This window comes from Centruroides vittatus, unplaced genomic scaffold, assembly GCF_030686945.1.
Source record: "Centruroides vittatus isolate TY-2023 unplaced genomic scaffold, ASM3068694v2 contig_344, whole genome shotgun sequence".
Lineage (NCBI taxonomy): Eukaryota > Metazoa > Arthropoda > Arachnida > Scorpiones > Buthidae > Centruroides > Centruroides vittatus.
In genome coordinates, this window is record NW_027122169.1 from 561,486 (window position 1) to 585,114 (window position 23,629).

General features: G+C 34.7%; 1 protein-coding gene across 1 annotated transcript in view; it reads left to right on the forward strand.

Annotated features, from left to right (window-relative positions):
- LOC136974143 (serine/threonine-protein phosphatase 6 regulatory ankyrin repeat subunit C-like) overlaps nucleotides 1-23,153 on the forward strand; it is a 79,746-nt gene extending 56,593 nt beyond the window's left edge. The window contains exons 10-14 of the mRNA XM_067268943.1: nucleotides 604-683; nucleotides 1,270-1,363; nucleotides 12,578-12,942; nucleotides 22,930-23,037; nucleotides 23,118-23,153. Coding sequence (XP_067125044.1) covers nucleotides 604-683; nucleotides 1,270-1,363; nucleotides 12,578-12,942; nucleotides 22,930-23,037; nucleotides 23,118-23,153 — 683 coding nt within the window. The remainder of the gene's footprint in view (nucleotides 1-603; nucleotides 684-1,269; nucleotides 1,364-12,577; nucleotides 12,943-22,929; nucleotides 23,038-23,117) is intronic.
- The last annotated feature ends 476 nt before the right edge of the window (nucleotides 23,154-23,629 follow it).

Genomic DNA, 23,629 nt, shown 5'->3' on the forward strand with positions numbered 1-23,629 from the left:
TAAGGTAGACAAATTTCTACATTAAAAAACCTGTACCAAATATAAAAACAACAAACTAACCAATGTAAATTTTGATGTTCTGCGGGACCCGATTGGCGCATATCACTCCAATTGCCTCAAATCCGGCTCTGACAGTGACTGATTGTTTTGCTTTTTGTAAAAATAATGATCAGGTAATGAGAAAAGAAAACTTTATTAAATAATTAAATATAAAAAGAATATTTCCTTTTAATTTTGCAATTTAAAGAATGATTATGTATGTGTAATTATTTAGAGGAACATAATTATATTAGTGGTAACAAAATCAATCTTTCTTTGTAGACCCTTTCTTACTTAAGTTATATAAAATTGTTATAAAAATTCCTTTGATATCGTGAATTAGCAAAAATTGTATAAATAATAAGATAATCTGGATAGAACTTACACAGTCACTACTATTATACTGGTTTTATGTATAAATAAACCCACAAAGACACCAACAACTAGCAAAAAATGAGAAAACTTTTAAGCCAGACTTGACTGAGAGTCAACTTGTATGCTGGCATATGTGGTATATTTGCATGATTTTTTATCTTTAATCTTTAAAACCTTTTATTTTTTCAGCTCAACTGAATAAATCTTCAGACAATTCAAAAAGTACAGAAGAAAAAGGAAATTATTTAGATGTTGACTTAGACGACCAGGTAAAAATTTTACAATTTTGAATTATAAGAAATTTAAATAAAAAGATTCAGATATATTGTTAACTGATTATTCATCATAAAAAAAATGCTCTAAAAATAATTCAACAGTAATTTCTCATGTCTTTTTTTTCTTTTGGAATAATGTTTTAAGCAAATAAATTGACATGAAAAAGCTTGAAAATAAGCTTTTTATGTCAATTTATTTATCATTATTCCAATACTGTGATCAAATTTCCTTTTTAATAATTTTTAGTAATTTATTATTTAATATTTTAAATTTTATAAGTAAAATATAGAATTTTACTTTAGCACACTACAGATTATTTTTTGAGCTTTTTCTAGAGATATTGTATTTCACACATATATTATTGTATCAATAGACAAGTTATTAATGATTTGAATAAAAGTTACTATATTATGGAATGGCTAAGTATTCCAGAAATAATTGCAGTGTCACTATTTTTACAGGAAATTTATTGTATTTAATCTTGTCTTTTAAATTGAAATATATTATTTATGTAAAATGTTTTCTTTAATTTATATTGAACTGTGTGTATCAGATTTATTTAATTTTTTCACTTTATAGGTTAATGCAAGTAATCATTTTGAAAGCAATCTTCCACTATATAAAAGAGGCATTGTTCTCAGAAATAAACCTGTAAATCCACCGAAACCTAAACGTAAGTTACTATTATCAATTTATTTATTCAAAACTTCATAATATGCATTAAATGTCTAAGTTTTACTTTAAAAAAATTAATAAAATAACTTTCATATACAGTTTAACTTCCAAATAGTGGACACCATCGGGATCAAGAAGTTTGTCTGTTATTTAGCCGTGTCTGTTATTGGGAGGTACATGCTGGCAGCCATACTGTATTTTAATATGGTCATTATACTGCAGTGGTTCCCAACCTTTTTTTGACCAGGGACCACTTTGATTTTATTGTTGTTAGCAGGGACCACAAGGTTTAAGAAAAATAAACTGTAATCAAAACTTTTAACATAAGTAATCATTAAACTCAAGAGTAACATGCTTTAACAGTACTGTTATAATTGAAAACATAACATTTTTAGTAAAAATTAAATTCAGTTTTTATCAATGTGGGAATAATAATTTAAAGTGAATAAAAGTTTTAAATCTTTCGCAGATTATATTTTAGCTCTTGCGGACCACTTGTTGAGAACCGCTGTTATACAGTGAAGAATATGATGGATTACAAAAACATCAAATTTGTGTTAAGAATGTAAAAGTACCAAAAAGTATATGTAGCTTATGTAATTAGAAAATATATACAGATTTTATTTATCTTTTCAGCTGTAAAAATCACATTTTAATTGTATTCTAAAAAGAAATAGTTGAACAGGATACTTTAATTAAATGGAACATAAAAATTCTGACAAAGTGTAAAAATTGATTACTTATTAATTCATCAAAAACGACCTGGCTAGAAGTAATGAACAAGAAAAATGAAACTGTTATTACAAACAGAAGGGTGGATGAAGATTGGTTTAGGCTTTGAGAGTTTGAATGTCAAGTTAGGAAGGCAATTTGTTAGAATACTGAATATGTTATAAATGCAAGAAAACCAAATACAGTGTATTCAGATTAATCTTCTCTAACAGATAAAGAATATTAGGCTTTTTACAATCTGCCTTCCTCCCCTATTCCTATTTTAAGTCAGTCTTTATTTGATACCTATGGTCAAAATTCGTCCTCTAAAAGATTATTTGAACTGTTTTCATTTTAAAATATTTTGTATGTAATTAATTGCTCTTCTCCCCCCTCTCTCCTGTTCCCACTTCCTTTCGTGGCTATACCCTTGGGTAACGGCCACTTATTCTTTCCTTCATATATATATATGTAATTAATTGTTTCAGAATATTAAAGGAGGAACATTGTGTTTTTATAAGGTAGGTTATGGACAACGGCATCTGTTATTTAGAGTGTCTGCTATTTAGAGATAAATATTATAGATATTCTATTTGAAAAATCTGGGGATTGTAAAAATGTTTGTTAAGTAGAAGTGTCTGCTATTTGGGAGTGTCTATTAATGGAGGTTTCACTGCATATTAATTTTTAAAAATTTATAACTATAACATTCATAATTAAATGATGTAAATTTATTTATATTCTCAAATAATTTTGTACAAAATTCAGATCTCTGTGTAAAGTTATCTAAGATTTCATAACAAAATTTCATCCAATAGATTTAATTCATTTAAATTAATTAAAATTATGAGTGAAATATATTGCATAATAGCCTTATTAATTTAAATTCAATTAAAATTTTATACATGTGGAATAATAATATTGCTTATTGAAATTGTTATATTATTGAAAATTGAATGCTTTTATAATGAAAGCACTGAATTTTTATCATTGGAGTTTAACATAATTTCAATTCATTTAGTGATTTTTTACATGTAATCGGAGACATGTTGTTGCTTCATGGGACCCATGAAAATCTTAATTAGAGGACTCCATGTACAGTGTTGACTTCAGACATTTTTCTTCAGGGGGAATCACCTGTATCCTTATTCGTTTCTTATAATGTGACTCTTGGAGGGTTATCCCTTCCACGTAAAGTTGGTGGACGTGGTCTGATCGACATAGTAAACCTTCATTACAAACAAATACAGACACTGTGAGAGTTTTTCTACAAAAAATAAAAAACATTACAGTTACATAAAGCAGTAACTTTAGCAGACTCAAATAACACACCATTAAACTTACACTCACATGATACGGACACAACACAACATATAAAAAGCATAGACACCATTAAGCAATCGTGGGCTCGAAAGGCACTTCATGGCAGGCATCCTTATGACCTAGCCCAGGATTTTGTTGACAAAACTGAGTCAAACAGCTGGTTAACTCAGGGATGCTTCTTTGGGAAGACGGAAGGATTCATGATTGTCATACAGGATCAGGTCATAAATACTAAAAACTACAGAAAACACATACTCAAAGATACAACACTCACAAATGACACATACAGAAAATGCCACATCATGCCAGAAACCATACAACACATCATTTTTGGTTGCAAGCTCTTGGCACATACAGATTATTTACATAGACATAATCAAGTAGCAAATATAATACATTAAGAGCATGCAAAAAAACACAAATTAGTAGACATCCATAAACCATACTACAAATATCAGGTCAGTCCATAAGTTCGTGCGCATTTTTATGACCTTGAGAAAAATCTTGTTTTGCTGTTAAAAATGTCAGTCTAATGTGATAATTTTTACATCGAAGTGTTAAATTGGATCTCATTCATATAATACTGTTCAGAATTGTGAACATTTCAGTTGTTTACTTTCGTTAAAATGGAAGTAACCGACGAATATAAAAGACACGTTTTATACTTTTTATTTTTAAGTGGTGAGAATGCTACAAATGCAGCCAAAAAAATAAATACTGTACATAATCAAATCGTAATTAGTTCAAGGACTGCGCAGAAGTGGTTTGAAAGATTTAGAAACAATGATTTTAGTGTGGAGGATAAGGCTCGTACCGGAAGATCCGTCAGTCGAATTTCGATCGGATCTTCCGGTACGAGCCTTATCCTCCACACTAAAATCATTGTTTCTAAATCTTTCAAACCACTTCTGCGCAGTCCTTGAACTAATTACGATTTGATTATGTACAGTATTTATTTTTTGGCTGCATTTGTAGCATTCTCACCACTTAAAAATAAAAAGTATAAAACGTGTCTTTTATATTCGTCGGTTACTTCCATTTTAACGAAAGTAAACAACTGAAATGTTCACAATTCTGAACAGTATTATATGAATGAGATCCAATTTAACACTTCGATGTAAAAATTATCACATTAGACTGACATTTTTAACAGCAAAACAAGATTTTTCTCAAGGTCATAAAAAATGCGCACGAACTTATGGACTGACCTGATACATTCCACAGACATTATTGGAAAACAACATGCACAAAATGTACTACGACAGAGCCATAATCACAGATAAAACAATTTACCACATCAGATAAGACATCGCACTCATTGACAAACACAATAAAATCACATATATTATAGACATATCTGTTCCAAACACTCACAATGTACAAAACACATGCACTGAAAAAATTAGCAAGTACACAGAACTCGCCAGGAAATAAGGCATCTGTGGAGGATGGATAAAGTACTTATTGTACCTGTTTGTTGTTCTCTCCTCTACAGGTGTCATACCACACACACTACACAAAAGCCTGGGCACATTACAATTGAATAGAGATACATACATCACACTTCAGAAGGCCACTATATTGAATACATGTCATATTGTGAGGAAATTCTTGAATACACACACACACACTGATACACTTCTTTAATTTTTGTTTTGGCTACTATGCCTTGACTTTGGTCTGGCATAGAACATAGCCACTGGTGTTAACTGAGTATATCTCACATAACCCAATATAATAACGATAAAAAAAACTTTTTCTCGGATACAAGACAAAAGAAAACTAGACAGTGATGTAAGTCCTAAGATCAACTATATCTGGTTGGGATTGAATTAAATGTCAATTTTGACTCATTCCACAATTTAAGTTGAGATCTTGTTACACTTAGTAACCAGTGACTGACCACCACTTAAAAAGTGAGGACAACCATCAGAAAGAGCATTTAGAGACAAAAATAATAAAAATCCTAAATTTTAAGGACAACAGATCTTCTCTCTTCAATTTCTCACAGTTCCAGACCTTACTTGGTTTCATGGCTCACCAGTGGCCAAGCGGTCTTCATACCCTGAACACTGGGAGTTCAGTCATGGGTTTGCGCCTCGCTCAGATGGGCTGGCCACATGGAGTTTTCCGGGTTTTTTTTCATGTCGGTAATGCCTAAATAGGGGCCAGTTTCCTTTAAAAGACCTCCTGGAAGGCAGCTCCCTAGGCAGATCGCCCACATGTTGCGTTGCCATAACTTAACAAACAAAAATACTTGGTTTCATTCTCCATTTCATCCTTGACTCTTTATTTGAACTGACATCACCTCTTCTACAGACTTTTAACAACATTGCCCTGGGACAGCCAAAACAACATAAAGTTCCTTCTCTCAGGACTCTCTCTTTGAAAGGGAAAATAGAAGATTCACAGTCTTGCTTTACACCTGCAGAGGCAGCAAGGACATTATTTCTGTAAGCCTTGTGTTTGTTTAAATAAAAGGAAGATTTTTTTGTAACTGTTGAGTCTATCACACCCACATATTGTAATGCATATTATAGTGGAAGACAATTAAAGGTTAGTAAACTTTCCCTGATTACTTAATGGACTCATGTTATGTAACTGAATGGTTCAGTTGTCAGGCCTGGACTTTGAAAGGAAATTGAAAACTTGTTGTAAAATTAAAGACAAGAAATTATTATTAATGAACCCAAAATAAGAACAAAATTTGAAAACTACAAATTTTGACAAATTAGTAAAATTCAGCAAAACATATATTTACTAAGTACTGTACAATAAATTTAGTAATCAAAATATCTATGTACAAATTTAAATGTTCAAACTTTGTAATTTAAAAAAAAATATATCAAAAACAAACAGTACAATTGCCAGCAATCCAGACCTTACATTCTACTTAGATTATGTTTAAACAATTCTCCTCAGGGCTGACAATCAAAAATTCTAAATGACTCACAAAAAAAATATTTAATGTTTGACCGTCTAACCATCACCAATATGAAACCTCTAATCCGACATATTCAACTAGAAAAAGCATTACTTTTCTGTTGCCTCAACCTTGTTTGATCTTTAACTTCACCTTGTCAGTTCTCGGCTCATCTTTCTTCTTACAGTCCTGGGTAGTGATGTTCCATTGATTTGTCTACTTGACCCTACAGTTAACATTGTCATTTGCTTTTAGCAATCGTCTTTTCCATTACATATCATGTCATCATCCTCACATAATTTTCTTTTTAGTTAGTCCTGTGTTTCGGTGTCAATTTGGAGTGGGGATCATTCTTTTAACTTTCTCTTGGAAGTCTTTCCCTTCCCCAAGATGTCATTTCTGGGTTAATGATGCATTAAGTTCATCCTTTGCAGTTGTCTTGGTATGATGAGTTTCATTTTTACTGCAGAATTTTGTCTTGGGGGTGTAGTAGTCTATCCTTAATGGAATAAAATTTCCCAAAAATAAATAATAAAGTGAACTAAAAATAATCCCCAAACAAAATTAAAATGGTTAGAATCGACTCCTTACAATTTGAATCTGCACTTCTCTTCCATTCTGACTTGAGATTACAACTTGGCAACCTGACATGCCAAACTGGCAATCTTGGTTCCCCAAATATGGCCCAAAATTAAATTTTGATGTTCATACTACAGTAATGAGTTTATATTTATAATTTCACCTTCAGCCTTTTTTTCTAAATCATCTTTCTTCTCCATTTTCACCTCAGGCAATGCCTTTGAGTAGCCCTGGTTTCATCCCCTATCTGCTAAAAATAATGAGTTTATAAAAGATTGGTTCGGGCCCCCTCTGGTGGAGACCTCTAGCAATTGCCCTATTTGCCCATAGGATAATGTGCCATTGCATGTAATAATAAAAGGCTAATAAAAAATTTTTATATTTTTTTATTGACTTGATTATTTCATGAAAAATCAATAAAGTATCAGTATAAATTGATATTAATTTTTTCATTTGTTTTAATTTTTTTAAAACAGCAATTTCAATTAAACTATGATTAGCTGAATCAACTACAAAACATGAAAATATTTTTAAGAATTAATACATTAAACTTTAATGGAAAATAAAATCGAACTTACAGGGATTCTTTGATCCTAAAGTTTTCTTAATTTCTTAGAAAATAAAATAAAAATTATAAGTATTCATTTATAATACTTATGCTTTATGTCATATGTAAACAGAGTTTAAAATCTGCTTCTCATTAGCACCTTTCCCCATTAACTCCACATCTGCAATTGTCAAGAATTTGGAGGATTGAGGGATCACGAAGGGGAAGGAATGGCTTGGTCAGGGGATAGAGGAGAGAAAGATTCCCGCTTTTTCATGCTGGACATATGTGGAACAGACGTAAAATTCATCTGTGCTTGTTAGATGTAAAATCTGTGCTGTGGACGTAAAATTCATCTAAAATTCACCTTTCTTTTTAGTTCAATTATTGTATTCTTAATGTTTGTGATATTACAAATTGGTGCAGTCGACAGGATTTCAGTACACAGCTGTATTTATATAGTCTTGAAGTAGAATCATGCTTTCTAAATTCTTTGTTCCGAAGATCGAATTGAAGACTCCTACATTATCTCTCAATATCAACTAGAAGGGGTAGACAAATGGACAGAAGTCAACCCAAGAATTTCAAGGAATCGAAAATCATCCTGCAATTTCGTCCTCGTTGGTTTTTCAAACTGCTATCCTGACGATCATGAATTATCGGATACTATCTATTTCATTATCGGAGACAGAAGGTGAGCCCTATCTTAATAAAACTTTAATACAACTGGCTGCCTTGGACAGTTTGTCTGACTCGAAGTCGGATGTGTTGGTGCAAATTGTTCAGTTGCAAAAGCTGTATATAACCAACAAGCTGAGATGTTGAAGATTATGAACTCTTTTTGGCAAACCATTGAAAATATGTCACTAAACTCATCTTGCAATACGGTCAACATAGAAAAGTATCATGGAAAATTGGAAGAAGTGAGTATTTGGATAATTTCATACGAACACACGTGTGCATCTCACAATTGGATTACAGACAAACAAAGGATCTGTAACCTTTGAAATGATTTGGAAGGAATTGACGTGAAATGGTACAATTTTTGAGTATTAGATAAAGTCGATGATAATTGGGAGGAATGAAAAAACTCCTTTCTTAGTGCGTTCGGACAAGATTGGATTCAACTGTCCATATTAGCAAAAATGTGGGAATATCGTGGTGGTTCACTATTAGAATATTAGTTAGAAAAACAACAGTGTATCCAACTTGCATATCCTGATATTGGGGAACAAAGCTTTATAACTATGGTAATGCATGGACTATCGGCGGATATGCAAACTATTCTTCTACAACAAAATTTAAACGACAAAGAAGATTTATGTATTGGACTGAGCAAATTGGTACTTACCAAAAAATTGAAAGAAGGGAGAATAATATTTATGGTAACCAAAGTTTCACCTCCGTGAATGAAATTAATAATTGTGCCCCTTTCAGTAGTAACTATTTGGATGAGAATCTGGAAAATAGGGAAAATGCAAAAACAAGTAAGGAAGGGTTTACTGATCTCTCTGACAAAATCGGATCATTGTTTCATCATGGATCATAATGATCCCCAAATTTTCTCAATGGAAGTGAATAATGTGCATTTCTAGGTTTTTCTAGATCCAGGATCCACAGTCAACCTGATTAGTGCTAAACTGGTAGATAAATGCAAACTAAAATCCCATCAGATACATACAGTCTTAAAATCATTTAACGGAGCACTTACTGTATATAAAGAAGGTGTTTTGGCCACTATAAAGTTTAGAGACCGAAGCCAACACATAGAAGGGATTATCATTAAGGAAATGGCCTATGATCTTTTGCTAAGGATTCACACATTGGGAAAACTCAATATCTGCTGGAAATTTGTTAAGCAGGAAGTTTTATTAGTTAAGACAGACAGAGTTATTTTACAAAAAGACGATGTTTTGCAGCATTTTCCAGGCATCGATCAACCTGATTATACCAGACCCCCTAAGTTCACTGTTGATTTCAATATAACAGATATGAAGGTGCTTAAATGTAAACCCTATTGTTTGTCTTGTGACAAATATCAGTGGTTAAGGACCAAAATAAAAGACCTATTAGCACAAGGCATAATAGAAGAAACATCTCCTTGTGCTTTTTCTTGTATTGTTCTTCCCAAAGGAAATGGTGATTATAGATTGGCTCATAACTATATGAAAATCAACAAAGTGACTGAATTGGATCCTTATCCCTTTCCTTTAATAGATGATATCATCAATGAATTTGGAGGATGTAAATATTTTACAAAATTAGACTTAAAAGATGGATTTTGACAGATTGGAATTAGTGAGAAGACTAGAAAGTATATGGCTTTTGTCACTCCATTTGGACATTATCAGCATACTTGTTTGCCTCAAGGTTGGAAAAATTCTCTGGCATTTTTCCAAAAAGTTATGAATAAGGTACTGGGGGATCTCTTGGAAATGAAAAAGTCTGGAATTATATTGACAATATAAGCACAGGGGCTAACAATGAAATAAGTAATGCGGAGCTCACTTATCAAGTATTGGAGAGGTTATACAATGCAAACTTTGTTATAAACCTAAATAAATCAGAATTTAATGTAAGTAAAATCAAATTCTTGGGAAGAGTTATAGATTGTTTTAGCAAAACTACAGTGACAGAGTCAATCGAAAAACTTTGTAATATGTCTTGGCCCCATGATCTTCACACGGTAAGGTGTTTCATGGGACTGACTGGACACTTCTGTGTCTTTATTTCTAATTATGCCGCCTTTAGATTGACTTAAATAGAAAGACGTTCTCTTCAAGTGGACAAAAGAATGTGAGTAAGCATATCAAGAATTGATTCAAAGAATTACATTGAATCCTATTTTACAAACTCCTGATTGGTGGCGTAACTGTGAGCTTTGTACTGATGCATCTCATTATGGCAGCGGCTCTATACTATATCAGTGGGACTCCAACGAGATTCAGGGAAGGCAACTACGGGTTATAGGATACCAATCATATACTTTTACACCAGCAGAGGTTAACTACAGCACAACTCAAAATGAGTGCTTAGCCATGATTAAGGCGATTAAATATTTTCAAAGTTTCCTGGAAGGAAGGAAATTCACCATGAATACTGATCACCAAGTGCTTACCTTTATAATGGGAGTAAAAGAACTGAAAGGAAGGTTAGGTCAGTGGCAAGTCTTTCTACAAACCTATGATATGAAAATTAACGATTGTACTGGAAAAGAATTAACAGATGCAGATGCCATCTCCAGATTGTGTTCCCACGTGAAACCTATGCCAGTCCACCAAATTGACAAATACAAGTGGCAGAAGACGAAGAATGGCCAGTTGATTGTCCCGAAAGATATTCAAAACAGCATTATGAAGCGGTATCATGATGATCTGGACAGTAAGGGTCATGATGGGTTTTGGAGGACTTATTACAAGTTAAGGGCGTGGTTCTGGTTGCCTAACATGAGACAAAGTATCCAACGTTACGTGCAGACCTGTTTGATATGTCAATCTGTCAAGTTTAAATACCAACCCCGTCCAGACCAACTCTATTTGTCCCCACAATCAAAAATACCCTTTGATACGGTACACATTGATTTTGCGGAGCTTCAGAAACACAGTGAAGGGGTAAAACTGACTAAATCATTTTTAGTGGTCATAGACAAAGCTACACAGATAGTATATGCTAAAACTATGAAGGAGGATGTTCATAGTGTCATCCATTATTTGGATAATTTACCATTATTCAATAAGGTAACTACTATCATCAGCGATTGTGGATCTACCTTTAAATTGGACAGTTTCAAGCAATGGGCCAGAGACAGGAATATCACATTAAAAACCACATCATCTTATCATGCTGCTGGGAACGGAGTGTGTGATCACAAGAACAGGATCACAAGAAATTCCTTAATTGCTATCCGGATTTCAAAGGCGGATGGAAAAGTTGCTTGGATGCTGCAGTTTGCCATGAAAATCGTAGCTACAGCTCTTATTTAGGTTGATCTCCATTATTCAAATGGCAATGTACAGTTGTTAAGCTGGAGGCTGACAGCGAATTTGGTATTATAGATTTCCACTCATATGAAAAGGAGCATACCGAAGAACAACGAAGGAAATATCGAGACTTCATCAAAAAATATTATAATAAGAAGCATGCAGGCTGGACCTCTGGTAAACATTAAAGTTGGATCCTGGATTTTAGTTCAAAATGGTATGAGGGGAAAACATCCAAACATTAAAGCACCTTATCAGGTTGATAAAGTAATATGCTACAACAACATGCCTAAAATGTGATGTATAGAATGGAAAGTGGAACTAAGAAGATAGCTCACCTCACCAATATAAAGTTGTATCATCACAGGGGTGATGACAAAGGCTAAGAAGGGGGGTGTAAGCAGAGTTTAAAATCACCTTTCCCATTAACTCCACATCTGCAATCGTCAAGAATTTGGAGAACTGAGGGATCACAAAGGGGAAGGAATGGCTTGGTCAGGGGATAGAGGAGAGAAAGGTTCCCACTTTTTCACACTGGAGATATGTGGAATGGATGTAAAATTCATCTGTGCTTGTGATCACTTTCTTTTAAGTTCAATTATTGTATTCTGAATCTTTGTGATATTATACCATATTTTAGCCTGCAGAAAAGCACAACAGTGCTTTAATTGTAGTGTAGTTTATGAAATTGTAAATTAAAACATTTTTAGGCTTATAGATACATTTTCAGAAATAAAACCACATAAATCTTTCAAAAGGCTTGACATTGACTGTATGATCAAGTGACATTAGAGATGTCTGCTTTACAAAGTTACATATTGTTAAAATAACCAAAGTGGTAGAAATAAATTATCATACAATAAGCCAGTTGAAAGATCTTACATTATTTTATTTTCATATCTTCTCCTAAGATAGAGAATTCATTTTGTGGTCTTGAAAACATTTGAAAATATGTTGTAAACTGTGCTCCAATAAAGTAGTTTTTACTTTTAATTTTATTTTATAAAGAAAGAATTGTTTTTTTGTCATTTTTATAGTATATTTAATAAATTTATTTCTATTGTTTCTTATTGTTTTCTTGTCTGTTATATTTTAATTTAATTCTTCTTGTCTTCTTTAAAATGTAAAATATCATATTTCTTCTAATAGGTATAGAAGTCACATCAGCAAATATTCATAAATGGATATCATCTGAAGATATACAAAAGCTTGAAGATGCTGTATTAGAAGGCTATGGTGATAAAATTGCTAAACAAACGGCTGAAAATGAAGAAATTCAAAATTTTATAAATACTAATGTTCCTAAGTTATTGGAAAAAATTGAAGCAATTCACTCAGCAGTTTCAAACGACGATTTATCAGGCCTCCAAGATTATTTAGATAAGGATGATTTTGCATTAGCGAAAGATCATTTAGGTATGACTCCTTTACATCGTGCAGTTCTCTTCAATCGCACAAACATTCTGCAGTTTCTTATAAATAAATTCCCAGAAACAGTTAATGCAAGAGATAAGGTATATATAATGAATAAAATAATTTATTTACTTTTTAAAATAAATTATTTTAATGCTTTAAGATAAATTATTTCAATCTGTATTTAATAATTAAGCTTTAAGTACTTTCACCTATAGATATATCGTAAATATATGCTTGGTGTATTTTTTTAACCATGTCAATAAGTGCCCAAAAATTACCGAAAACAATAGGGAGTTGTCTTCAATAAGCATTATATATATAATGTATGTATATTAAACAGAAATTAAAATTTTTGGAAATAATAACAAAATGTTTAAAAATATACTTTAATGTAAAACTATTTTATATCTTTGTCAAAATCTATGTTGTTGCACACTGTGAACAAGTGATCATCCTAACCACATGTTCTTCACATACTGATGCTTTACTTATGTTGCATGTAATCATTGTCACCCCTGTTTTGTTGTCTCCCACATCAAAAGCACAGTAATCACAATTTGGAGGATTGTTCTTTCTCTTGCTGCTGTTTTTTTTTCTTTTATATTTTTGGGCTGAAATTTGAAAAAAATTGTAGACCTGTAAATTCACACTATCATTCTTCTGTCTGTCTGTGTGTCCTTCCTTAATTTCGAGAATGGTGTTAGATAGATGAAAGTCAATACCAGATATGGAAAGCGTAGGGGCAGGAAGCCCTGATTAACTATATACAATATTATTCAACTACAGTATATTATTTCATGAATTATAAAGTCCCAAGCATTAATTTATTTATTCAAATAATAACCATACAAATAATTTTGGGTTAGTTTAAAGTCTTTATTCTTTTTTATGATTTCAACCAGATACAGATGGTTAACAACATGAAGATACAAACAGTTCTTCATTAAAATGTGTGATGTTTTAAAAAAGTTTTTTAATATTGTGTCATTGACGTCAGATCGTTAAAGAAAAGGTTGGCATCAAATGTATGTGTATGTGTTTTTTTAATATATCATCAGTTTTGTATGGTCTTTATTTGAATAAGTATATTATTTTAATTAAAAAATTTCTCTTGAATGGAGTTAGATAGATGATTAACATGACTTAATTGTTAACAGGAAAAGTATGATATACAGGGGGCAAGACACTACTAAACTTAAGTGCGTTGTGATGAAAAATTGCAGCCTGCATTGTGACAATGTCACAATAAATAATTGCTTGTTTAGATTTGGCTTTTCCTCAAACTCTTTATTGTGACTCTTCTCTTCTGTAGCTCATCTTCTGGTGTATATACTTCTTCTCCAATATCTTCATAAGATTCTTCATAAAATATGGCTTGAGCCCCATGACAAAGTTCATTTTTGGTGAGACACTTTAGATTTCTAACTGGTACTTGATTCATGTAAAACAACAGCATGATATTAGAGAAAGTGACAGTTTTCAATTTTATGAAAACTGTCACTAAATTTTATGAAAAAATAAATACAAAAAGAATACAGTTGATTAAATATAATTACATAATTACATGTGTGATGTACTTTATTCACCAGATTATGCTGCTGCAAATGTTGAAACATATTCAGTTGTCTCTATGTTTGCAATAATGGCACTGCTTATGGTCATAGTAGACACTGTGCCAGGAGACATTTATAAGTGCTTCTTCTTTAATATAATTGGTGTATTTTATACACTAAGAGCGCACGTACTTAAAGGTTAAAAAGATCAAGCTTTAATATATAATTTAGTTAAAATCAAATAACTTAATACTTAATGATACAAAAAATACATATGAAAGATCTCATATTTTAACTTTTGTATTTTTTTATAATTTTCTTACTATAATTCTTAATGACATTTTTTCTGTGGTTATAAGTTAGTTTTATAAAGTTTTCATAAGACGAAAATGCTTTTATTCAGACTTTTGTAATATTTTCTTAAAATTACCATCTAAGAACAATAATACGTTCATTTCTCATTCATGAATATCAATAAAATATTAAATAAACTTGATTGCTATAAAGCTTTTAGAATATTGTATTAGAATAGGATTAAAATATATATTAAAAAGTTTAATTTACCATTTTAAAATTTAGATAAATCTCATTAGAGAAAGCTTATGAAATATAAATCATGTTTGCAACCATAAAAAATTAACAAATGATTTTAATATAAAGAAACCCTAGATTTAGTAATATATTTCTAGCAAAACTACAACATTCAATTAAAATTTTTAACTTTCTTATAGTGAAAGTATTTGTAATAAGTTATGTCCATATTATTTTATGTAAAATTTTAAATAAAATTTAATCGATTTCATTAGGTGTAGTGAGAAATTTAAGGAACTTTAGGGTTGTTATAACTTTCCTCTTTATTATTATTAACTAAGATAGATATGGGATTCACAATGATCTGTAATAGGATGATTGCAGGTATGTAGAAGTGTGATTACCACAAACAATGGGAGACAATGGAATATTACATAAAATTAAGTTTATATACAATTAATAAAATAATATACAGAATATATTTACAAGTTGCACAATTAGGCTACACATGGCAGTTGACACAAAGTCCGTCTACAATTTAACACATGGATCTCTGTAATACTAGTCGAGTGATATTATCCACCAACAATTCATTAATTTGAATTCTAAATATAACGTATTCAGCAGGTAATTTCCTTGATGTGAACAGATTTAGCTCCAAGCTTACCTTAGCAATTCAACACAATGCACAGTTCCTGAGAACATATTACACTCGTAAAAGAAATATGAATTCTCCAAGTAAAACCAAGGCGACCAGCATGCCAACCATAAAGTCCAGAGAGAGGGCGAGTTGCCAGTCTGCACATTCTTAAATACCCCCTTGCTGTCATAGCAGTGCTGTCAATCAAAACTATCCAAAAATAATAATAATAAATTATCAATGTATAGCCCAAAGATTGAAAGAGGGCGCTTAGCTCGCCAGGTGAATGGGTGCTAGTAATTGTGCTCCGTACTTTGATCGCCAAATCTCAGGATATTTTGCGTCGACAGATAAAAGGAATATACCGTTGGATAGCGCAAGTAGTAAGGATTCCGTAAGGGTAAACATTTTGGTTTTCCGACCGGTAGTTCGAAAGTTACGAGCGTCCGTAATTTTCGATTTTGCTCGGGCTCCTTAGGGCCCCTTTTTTGCCATCGATTAGGATTAACGACGGTATTAGTCAGATAATACTCCCATCTAAGACGTGTATAAATCTCATTCGGCTCACTCTTACGGTTATTGAGTTATTAACGATCTGATTTTACCGTTAACAAAGAGCCAAACCGCCACGTGGTTGCTAGCCGATCGGCGTGGTTTTATCCGTTCGGCGTCGTTCTCGTGTGTTAGCGGGTATCTGCCTCCCGGTTCCGCTTTTGGTGGTAACGTTATCTTTACTTTATTACCCACCGGGTTAGTGCGAGCTGATTCGGTTCGGCGGGTTAACGGCTAGGCGCCTAGCCGGGAAAGCCGAAAGTTCTCCATCGTGTTTAGCTCTTTATTTCGTTCCTTGGTCAGCGGGTATAGACTCTTTGGTTTGTTATCATAATTATAATTATAATTATTTTGTCGGTGAGTTTCTCATCTTCTGCGGAAACACGACTCGTTTCCGTATCTCGCAGTGACCTTTTCACTCTGCACAAAGGGCTTTGTTCCCTACCACGTGGTGGAGGTAGCCACTCGGCGTACTGTGTACTGTTGCTATTCCGTTGCATCGGTTAAGTGGCTTGGCTATTCACATTGTTCAGTACTCCTTGTATCTTCAATATGGAAGGTATTACCGTTCCTCGGGACAATGTCAATTCTCTCGAGGAAACTATTCTCGCAGAGGCCAATGAGCACTTTGTCAGAATTCTTGACCTAGTGCCAGAGTCTTATAAATCGAATATATCCACTAAGGGGCGCAAGGAAGTTCGGGAAAGGCTTACTCGCCTGTTCTCTTGCCTTGGTCAATTCCAAGGCATCCTGCGTGAGGTCAGATCCAACCACCCCAAGTGTTCTCCGCCAACAGCCCAGGCTGTTCCGGCTACCACGTATGCAGACATCACCCGGCTGAATATGAAACCTACCTCAACAACCAGGGCAATAAACAAATCTCTCCGAAACAAACTAGAAAATGAAGGCTCTGGCGGAAGCTTTGCTCTTATCCTGTACCCAAAAACTGACGAGGAGGGCGGCAATTCCACTACTAACATGCAACTCATTGAAAGTGAAATTAGGGAAAAAATAAAACCACATGAGCTCAAAGTGAAAGTTAAAGCAGTGAGAAAAGTAAAGGGGGATGGCATTTGTTTCAGAACAAATAGCCACAAGGAGGCCGAAGTCTTAGCAGAAGCCATTGAAAAGCTTCCAGAAATTCAAAGTAAAATCAAAAGCAGGATATCTGAGGGAAGGAGACCCAGAGTAATCCTTAACAACGTACCCACCACTGTTGACGAGGCTGAAATCCTCCCCATAATCTACGAACAAAATGACTTTCTACACACTACCACCAAAGAGGAGTTTCTTGACAATACAAGGGTAAGCACAATCCTGCACAGAAACAGTACTAAAGAAAACTGCAGGCACATCGTCTTGTCTACAACACCAAGGCTACGTGACTCCCTGATATGTACTAAACATATAGCTATCCAATGGGCCAATATTTTTGTTAATGATTATATCCCACTGGTGCGATGCTTCCAGTGTTGCGGGTATAATCATATTTCGGCCAACTGCCCAAACAAGCAGAGGTGCAGCCACTGTACCAAGGGACACAGGTTTGGGGAATGTAAGAGGCTTGACCACACTCCTTGTTGCACCAACTGCAAGGAGGCCAATAAAGATATTCCAGTTCAAGACAGATATACCACAGACCACAACGCCTTTAACCCTCGCTGTCCAATTACAATAAGAATGAAGACCCAGACTATAAAACAGACCAACTATGGATTGTAACCAGCCACTACATACTACGAGGTCACCTAATTCTTCTTGTTTGTCCACTACCGCTCATAACCTAATTACAACCCATGCTTCTAACCGTAACAGCCATACCAAAAGGAATATATCTATCCTACAGATTAACTTACAGCGGGCCAAGGCCCCTTCCTCCCTATTAAATAAAACAGCCGAAAATTGGAATTCTGATCTCATTGTGGTCCAAGAACCTTACCTCTTCAAAGGGGAGCTCACCAGTTACTCTGGCATGACTTCCTTCCCACCCAGGAGATCTAAGAGCAATTTTAAAACGGCAATTTTGGTTAGGAATAAACACCTTTCCGTTCAGTTTTTGCCGCACCTCTCCACTACTTATGTCACCACCTGTTCTATCATAATTAACCATGGAAGTATATTTATCTCCTCAATCTATTGCTCTCCGTACCAGGACATCGAGCCTATGTTAGATGACCTGGATCAGATCAGTAAGACAGTCGCTGATAGACCTTGGCTGATTTGTGGGGACACAAATGCCAAATCGTTCTTGTGGCACAGCCCGGTCGAAGACAGCAGGGGTTTTCGTATGCAAGAGTTTGTAGCAACTCTGTACTTGACCTCATGTAACACCAGCCCCCTCGCCACATTCTATTCCACAAGAGGTGAAAGCTGGATTGATGTTACCCTGGCAAATATTCATATGGCACCAAATGTTTCCTACTGCTCAACGATGACCGAGCCGAGTGCCAGTGACCATAGGTACATCAAGATCGAACTACAGTTCGATATTGTGGATGCTGTCAACACCACCATGTACCATCACACCAACTGGACTTCCTTCCAACAACTTATTCAAGACAACTGGAACTTTAATATGCCTATTATTCAAATGGACGAAAGGGACATCGACAACTGCATCCAGAACCTCACTAACCTTATTCTTAACTGTTACCACTTGGCCAGCAAGAAGAGGACCAAAACAAAGACCAATGCCCCGTGGTGGGATGGGGAACTAACGAGGCACCGTAAGCATGTCCGTACTCTTCGGAAACGCTATCAAAACCAGACGGACGAGCAACTCAGGCTCACCCAGAAGGCCGAATACACATCCAACTTTAATAATTACAAAACCCTAATTAATAAAAAGAGACATCAAGCCTGGAGGCAATACTGCAGTCGGTTTAACGAACCTTGGGGTGACCCATACTATATTGCCTTCAAAAAGAGAGACAAGGTAAATATTCCTATGGCTGTTAAGACTAACGAGGGATCCTATACCAATTCCCTGGAGAATACTCTAAAGGAATTGTTTGAGTATCACTTTCCTCTCGACGACCCTGAGGACGACACCGTGGACCAAACAGAGACCCGTAACAGCACGATTGAACCAACCAACCAGGAAGATGATCGCCCCTTTACTTACAGAGAAGTCAATCATGCAATTAACCTTATCAACAACAAAAAGGCACCTGGTATGGATCACATCACTGGTAAAATGGTCAAAGAGGTGTTCCTCGCCATTCCATCAACTTTCGTCACACTATACAACCGATGCCTAACTTTGGGTTATTTCCCTCGTTATTGGAAATGTGCATCAGTAAAATTTATTAGGAAACGCCAGAATGAAATCCCTCAGTTCGCGAAAGACTATAGGCCTATCAGCCTGCTCCCAATTATGGGCAAGGTTTTAGATAGGCTAGTTATTACCAGGATCCTATCCTACCTAAGAAGAAAGAATGCCCTTAGCCATCATCAACATGGCTTTACTCCTGGGAAGTCCACCACTACGGCTCTCACCAAGATCACAGAGTACATCACCCAGGCCAAAGCTGAAAGGAAGCACACGCTGTTAGTCTCGATCGACTTCCGTGGAGCCTTCGACAACCTCTGGTGGCCCACAATCCTGCAGCAGCTCCAGGTTCACCACTGTCCTCGAAACTTATTCCATCTGATCAAAAGCTTTATCAACGACAGGAAGGCTGGCCTTTTTGCGAACAACATTAGTCACTGCCATCATGTCACCAAGGGCTGTCCACAGGGGTCAATCTCTGGTCCGGGCCTATGGACTATCGTCCACAGCGATCTGCTATCTAATATTAATAATGATAATGACAACAACCATCTTATCCAAGGCTATGCTGATGACACAGTTATTCTTGTCTCTGACAAGAATTCTGGCAATTTACCTATCCTCAGTAATAATCTCCTAACAAAGGTCTTCAGCTGGAGCGACAAAAACAAGCTCCCCATCAATTATTCGAAGTGCTGCTATATAATTTTTTCTAAAAACACTCCGCTACAGAGAAGCCCACGCATTGAGATCAATGGTGTCAAAATCTCCCGTGTCAAGGAATTTATATACCTAGGTGTTAAACTCGAGCAACAACTACAATGGTCCAGCCACATTGACATGGTGGTCTCGAAAGCAACTAAGGCATCAAACGCCCTTTTTTCCATCGCTAAGAATACCTGGGGCATTGGATACAAAGCAGCCAAATACATTTATCTAGGAGCAATTGAACCTATTTTGCTCTATGCGGCTCCGATCTGGGCGGAGGCTGCACAGAAGGTTCACATTCAAAGGAAGCTTTCTAAGGCCCAGCGCATTGCAGCTCTTAGGATCTGCAGGGCTTACCGGACAGCCCCGACCTCTGCCCTTCTGGTCATTGCTGGTCTGCTTCCTGTCCACATAAAAGCCAAAATGGCAGCCAGGATCTGGAACATTAACAAATTAGGCACCAGCAACCACCTCTGCAACACCAATAAGATTAATACTATGCTTTCTGATCTCCCTGAGCAAGTAAAGGAAGATATCAAATCCTACGGTATTGAGGTGAAGGATGCTAACTCTAATATGACGGTAGGCTACTCTACCATCAGTAGTTACACCCTTCCTCATGATGATACCTGTGACATCTCCATCTACACCGATGGGTCCAAGAACAACGAGAATGTGGGGGCAGCGTTTGTTCTTATTAACCATCAAAACGGCGACACTCATAAGTCTGCCTTCAAATTAGGTCCTCATTGTTCTGTCCCCCAAGCGGAAATACTTGCTATTACTAAGGCAATTGACTATGTTTTCACTGATTGGTTCCCCCGTAACAAAACCATCATCGTCTATACCGATAGCATCACTGCCATCCACTACATTACTGGCCTCCGGCGCAGAGGCGATAACGTTCCTCGAATCCACCGTCATCTTGCCTCTAATACGCACAACCACAATGTTCATTTTAAATGGGTACGTGGCCACTCGGGTGTAGCAGGCAACGAAGCCGCCGACAGCCTCGCTAAGTCCGCCGCAGCCTCCTCCCTCCCGTCTAGCTACGACAAGATCCCACCTTCTAAAATTAAGTACTGGAACTTCCAGCTTGCAATCCACCAATGGCAACAGGAATGGGATAGCAGCATCACCGGCAGGACGACTTACAACTTCATCCCTAACATCACCCAGCGCCTTCAGTGGAGACACTTCTCTCCTTCTTTCGCTATGACCCAGTTGCTAACTGGTCACGGCAACTTCAAGGCATACTTAAAAAGATTTCATATACTAGAAGACAACATCTGTCAGTGTGATGGCACTTCCATCCAGGACAGCAGTCACTTCCTCTTTGACTGTACGCTGTTCAACCAGAACCGTGACACTCTTATTGGCAGTGTACTCTATGCTGGCTTCAACTGGCCCTGTCCTTTTAACGTCTTCCTTGAAAACAAGGACATTTATTATAAGCTAGCAGACTTTCTCTCAGCGACGGCAGCACTGAATCCAGCGAGCAGTCTACACACCGCAAACAACAGTGTTCAAAATCCTGATTGAGTGGACTTCTCTTCAACAGTGTTTCTTCATGTACCCAGGAACTGTTTCCTTGTGATTCTCACTTCCATTGTGACTTTCTGTATCCTAGTGTTATGCTACCGTTCGCTACGCTACATGCTACTGTCTTATCTGTTTTACTGCTTTGCTTGTTCACCCCACCGCTTGTCAGGCAGTTGTCCTGATGCGTGCGCTGTGGGATCTCACCTCTTCCTCCCTCTTCCTGCCCCCACTTTCATCCCCTATCCTTCGCATTTCTCCTTCTTCCTTCATTTCTTTTCCCCTCCTGGTCGTACCTATGAGTGATACCAGGAGTTCCCCCCACTTTTCATAAATAAATAAAATAAATAAATAAATAAGCCCAAAGATTGACAATTACCACTGAATTGGCACATAGATTAGATATTACTTCATTCACTTTGACTTTCAATAAATTTGTTTTTTGTAAACCTGTTATGAAAGATTATTTTGTAAAATTTTAATAATAATTCAGAAATTTAAATTTATTATTTACTTTGAAAACACATTTTATATTTATATTAAATGTGTTCTAGAAATCCATCATGTAGTTATTTTTATTGGATAAAAATCATGTTAAAAATTCTCTTCCTGTAAACAATAAGAATAGTTAAAAATTTCATAATTCAGAATCATATAAGAAAGATTTATATAATTTGTGTTAATTAATTATTAAATGTTATATTTACTTTATGAAGTTTGAAGAGTATTAAAAAATTACACATGGGTAAAAATTTTGTCTGTTAGGAGCATTTGTTTTCTGCTAAAGAAGGAACAGACAGCTTTACTAAAAGGTAGAGTTTCACTATAATAATCTGGAGCTAATTATGGTGACTAATATATTTGTGAAAATTGATACATCCAAGGAAAGATTTTCTTATCCCTATTATTATTTTTTGATTGTATGAGTTGAGGTTGTTATTGTGATGAATTTTTTCTTTTCTTAGAGTATGTGATTATGCATACTTAGTGTTTTAAATAAAAGTTTTGTATTTTAGCTATGAATTAGTGTTTCTTTGTTTTGAAGTGATTAAATTTCTGTAATCAGTTCTTACATTATTTTTTTTAATATTACTTAGATTTGGGGTGATTTTTATACATTTACAGATTATTTATCGGAATATAATTCATAAAATTGACTGTAAAATTGTTGATCATTTAATAAAGATTAATTGTAAGAGTTTTATTATATAATAATATTTTTTAAATATGTTATATATTATATATTATCTTTAATAAGCAGTTGAAATACAGTCAATATTTTTTGTTGTAGGAAGGAAGAACACCTCTTCATTATGCTGCTTCTGTTGCTCAGAAAGATAAAATGAGAAGTTATAGGTTATTACTTCAGGCTGGAGGAGATCCAAAAATTAGAGATAATGTAAGTTTATAGAAGAAGTTTTCTGTGTTTTCTTTGTTTGTAATTAAAATTAAATAACATGACATTAAATAATTCTTCAGATGTTTATAGTAAATCAAGAGAATTTGTTATTCTGAGAAGAAAATGTTGAAAGGTGACATTGTGCAATTTATTTTAAATTACACAATGTCACTTTTCAACATTTGTACAGAGCAATGAAAAAATTCCTAAATTTTTATATAAAATACATCATAAAAATACAAAATATTAAAAACTGATACAAATAAATTATTTTTGTTGTTTTCGTTGTCATCCTTTTTCATCATCACAGGAACATGATCTGGCAGAGTCGACCTTTCTTTATCAGCTACTTTCTCTGCTTATATTTATGTAAATCAGGTAAAAAGGTTGACTCCACCAGTGTGGATTATGTTCCTATGATGATGAAAGATGATGATGAAGACAACAAGAATAATTTATTTGTATTAATCTTTACTATTTTGTATTTTTACAACATATTTTATATAAATATATATTTCATTCTGGATATTTTAGAAGAATATTAAAGTTTTTGTTTTAATAGAATATTTTAGATTTATGAGAGCAAAACAGA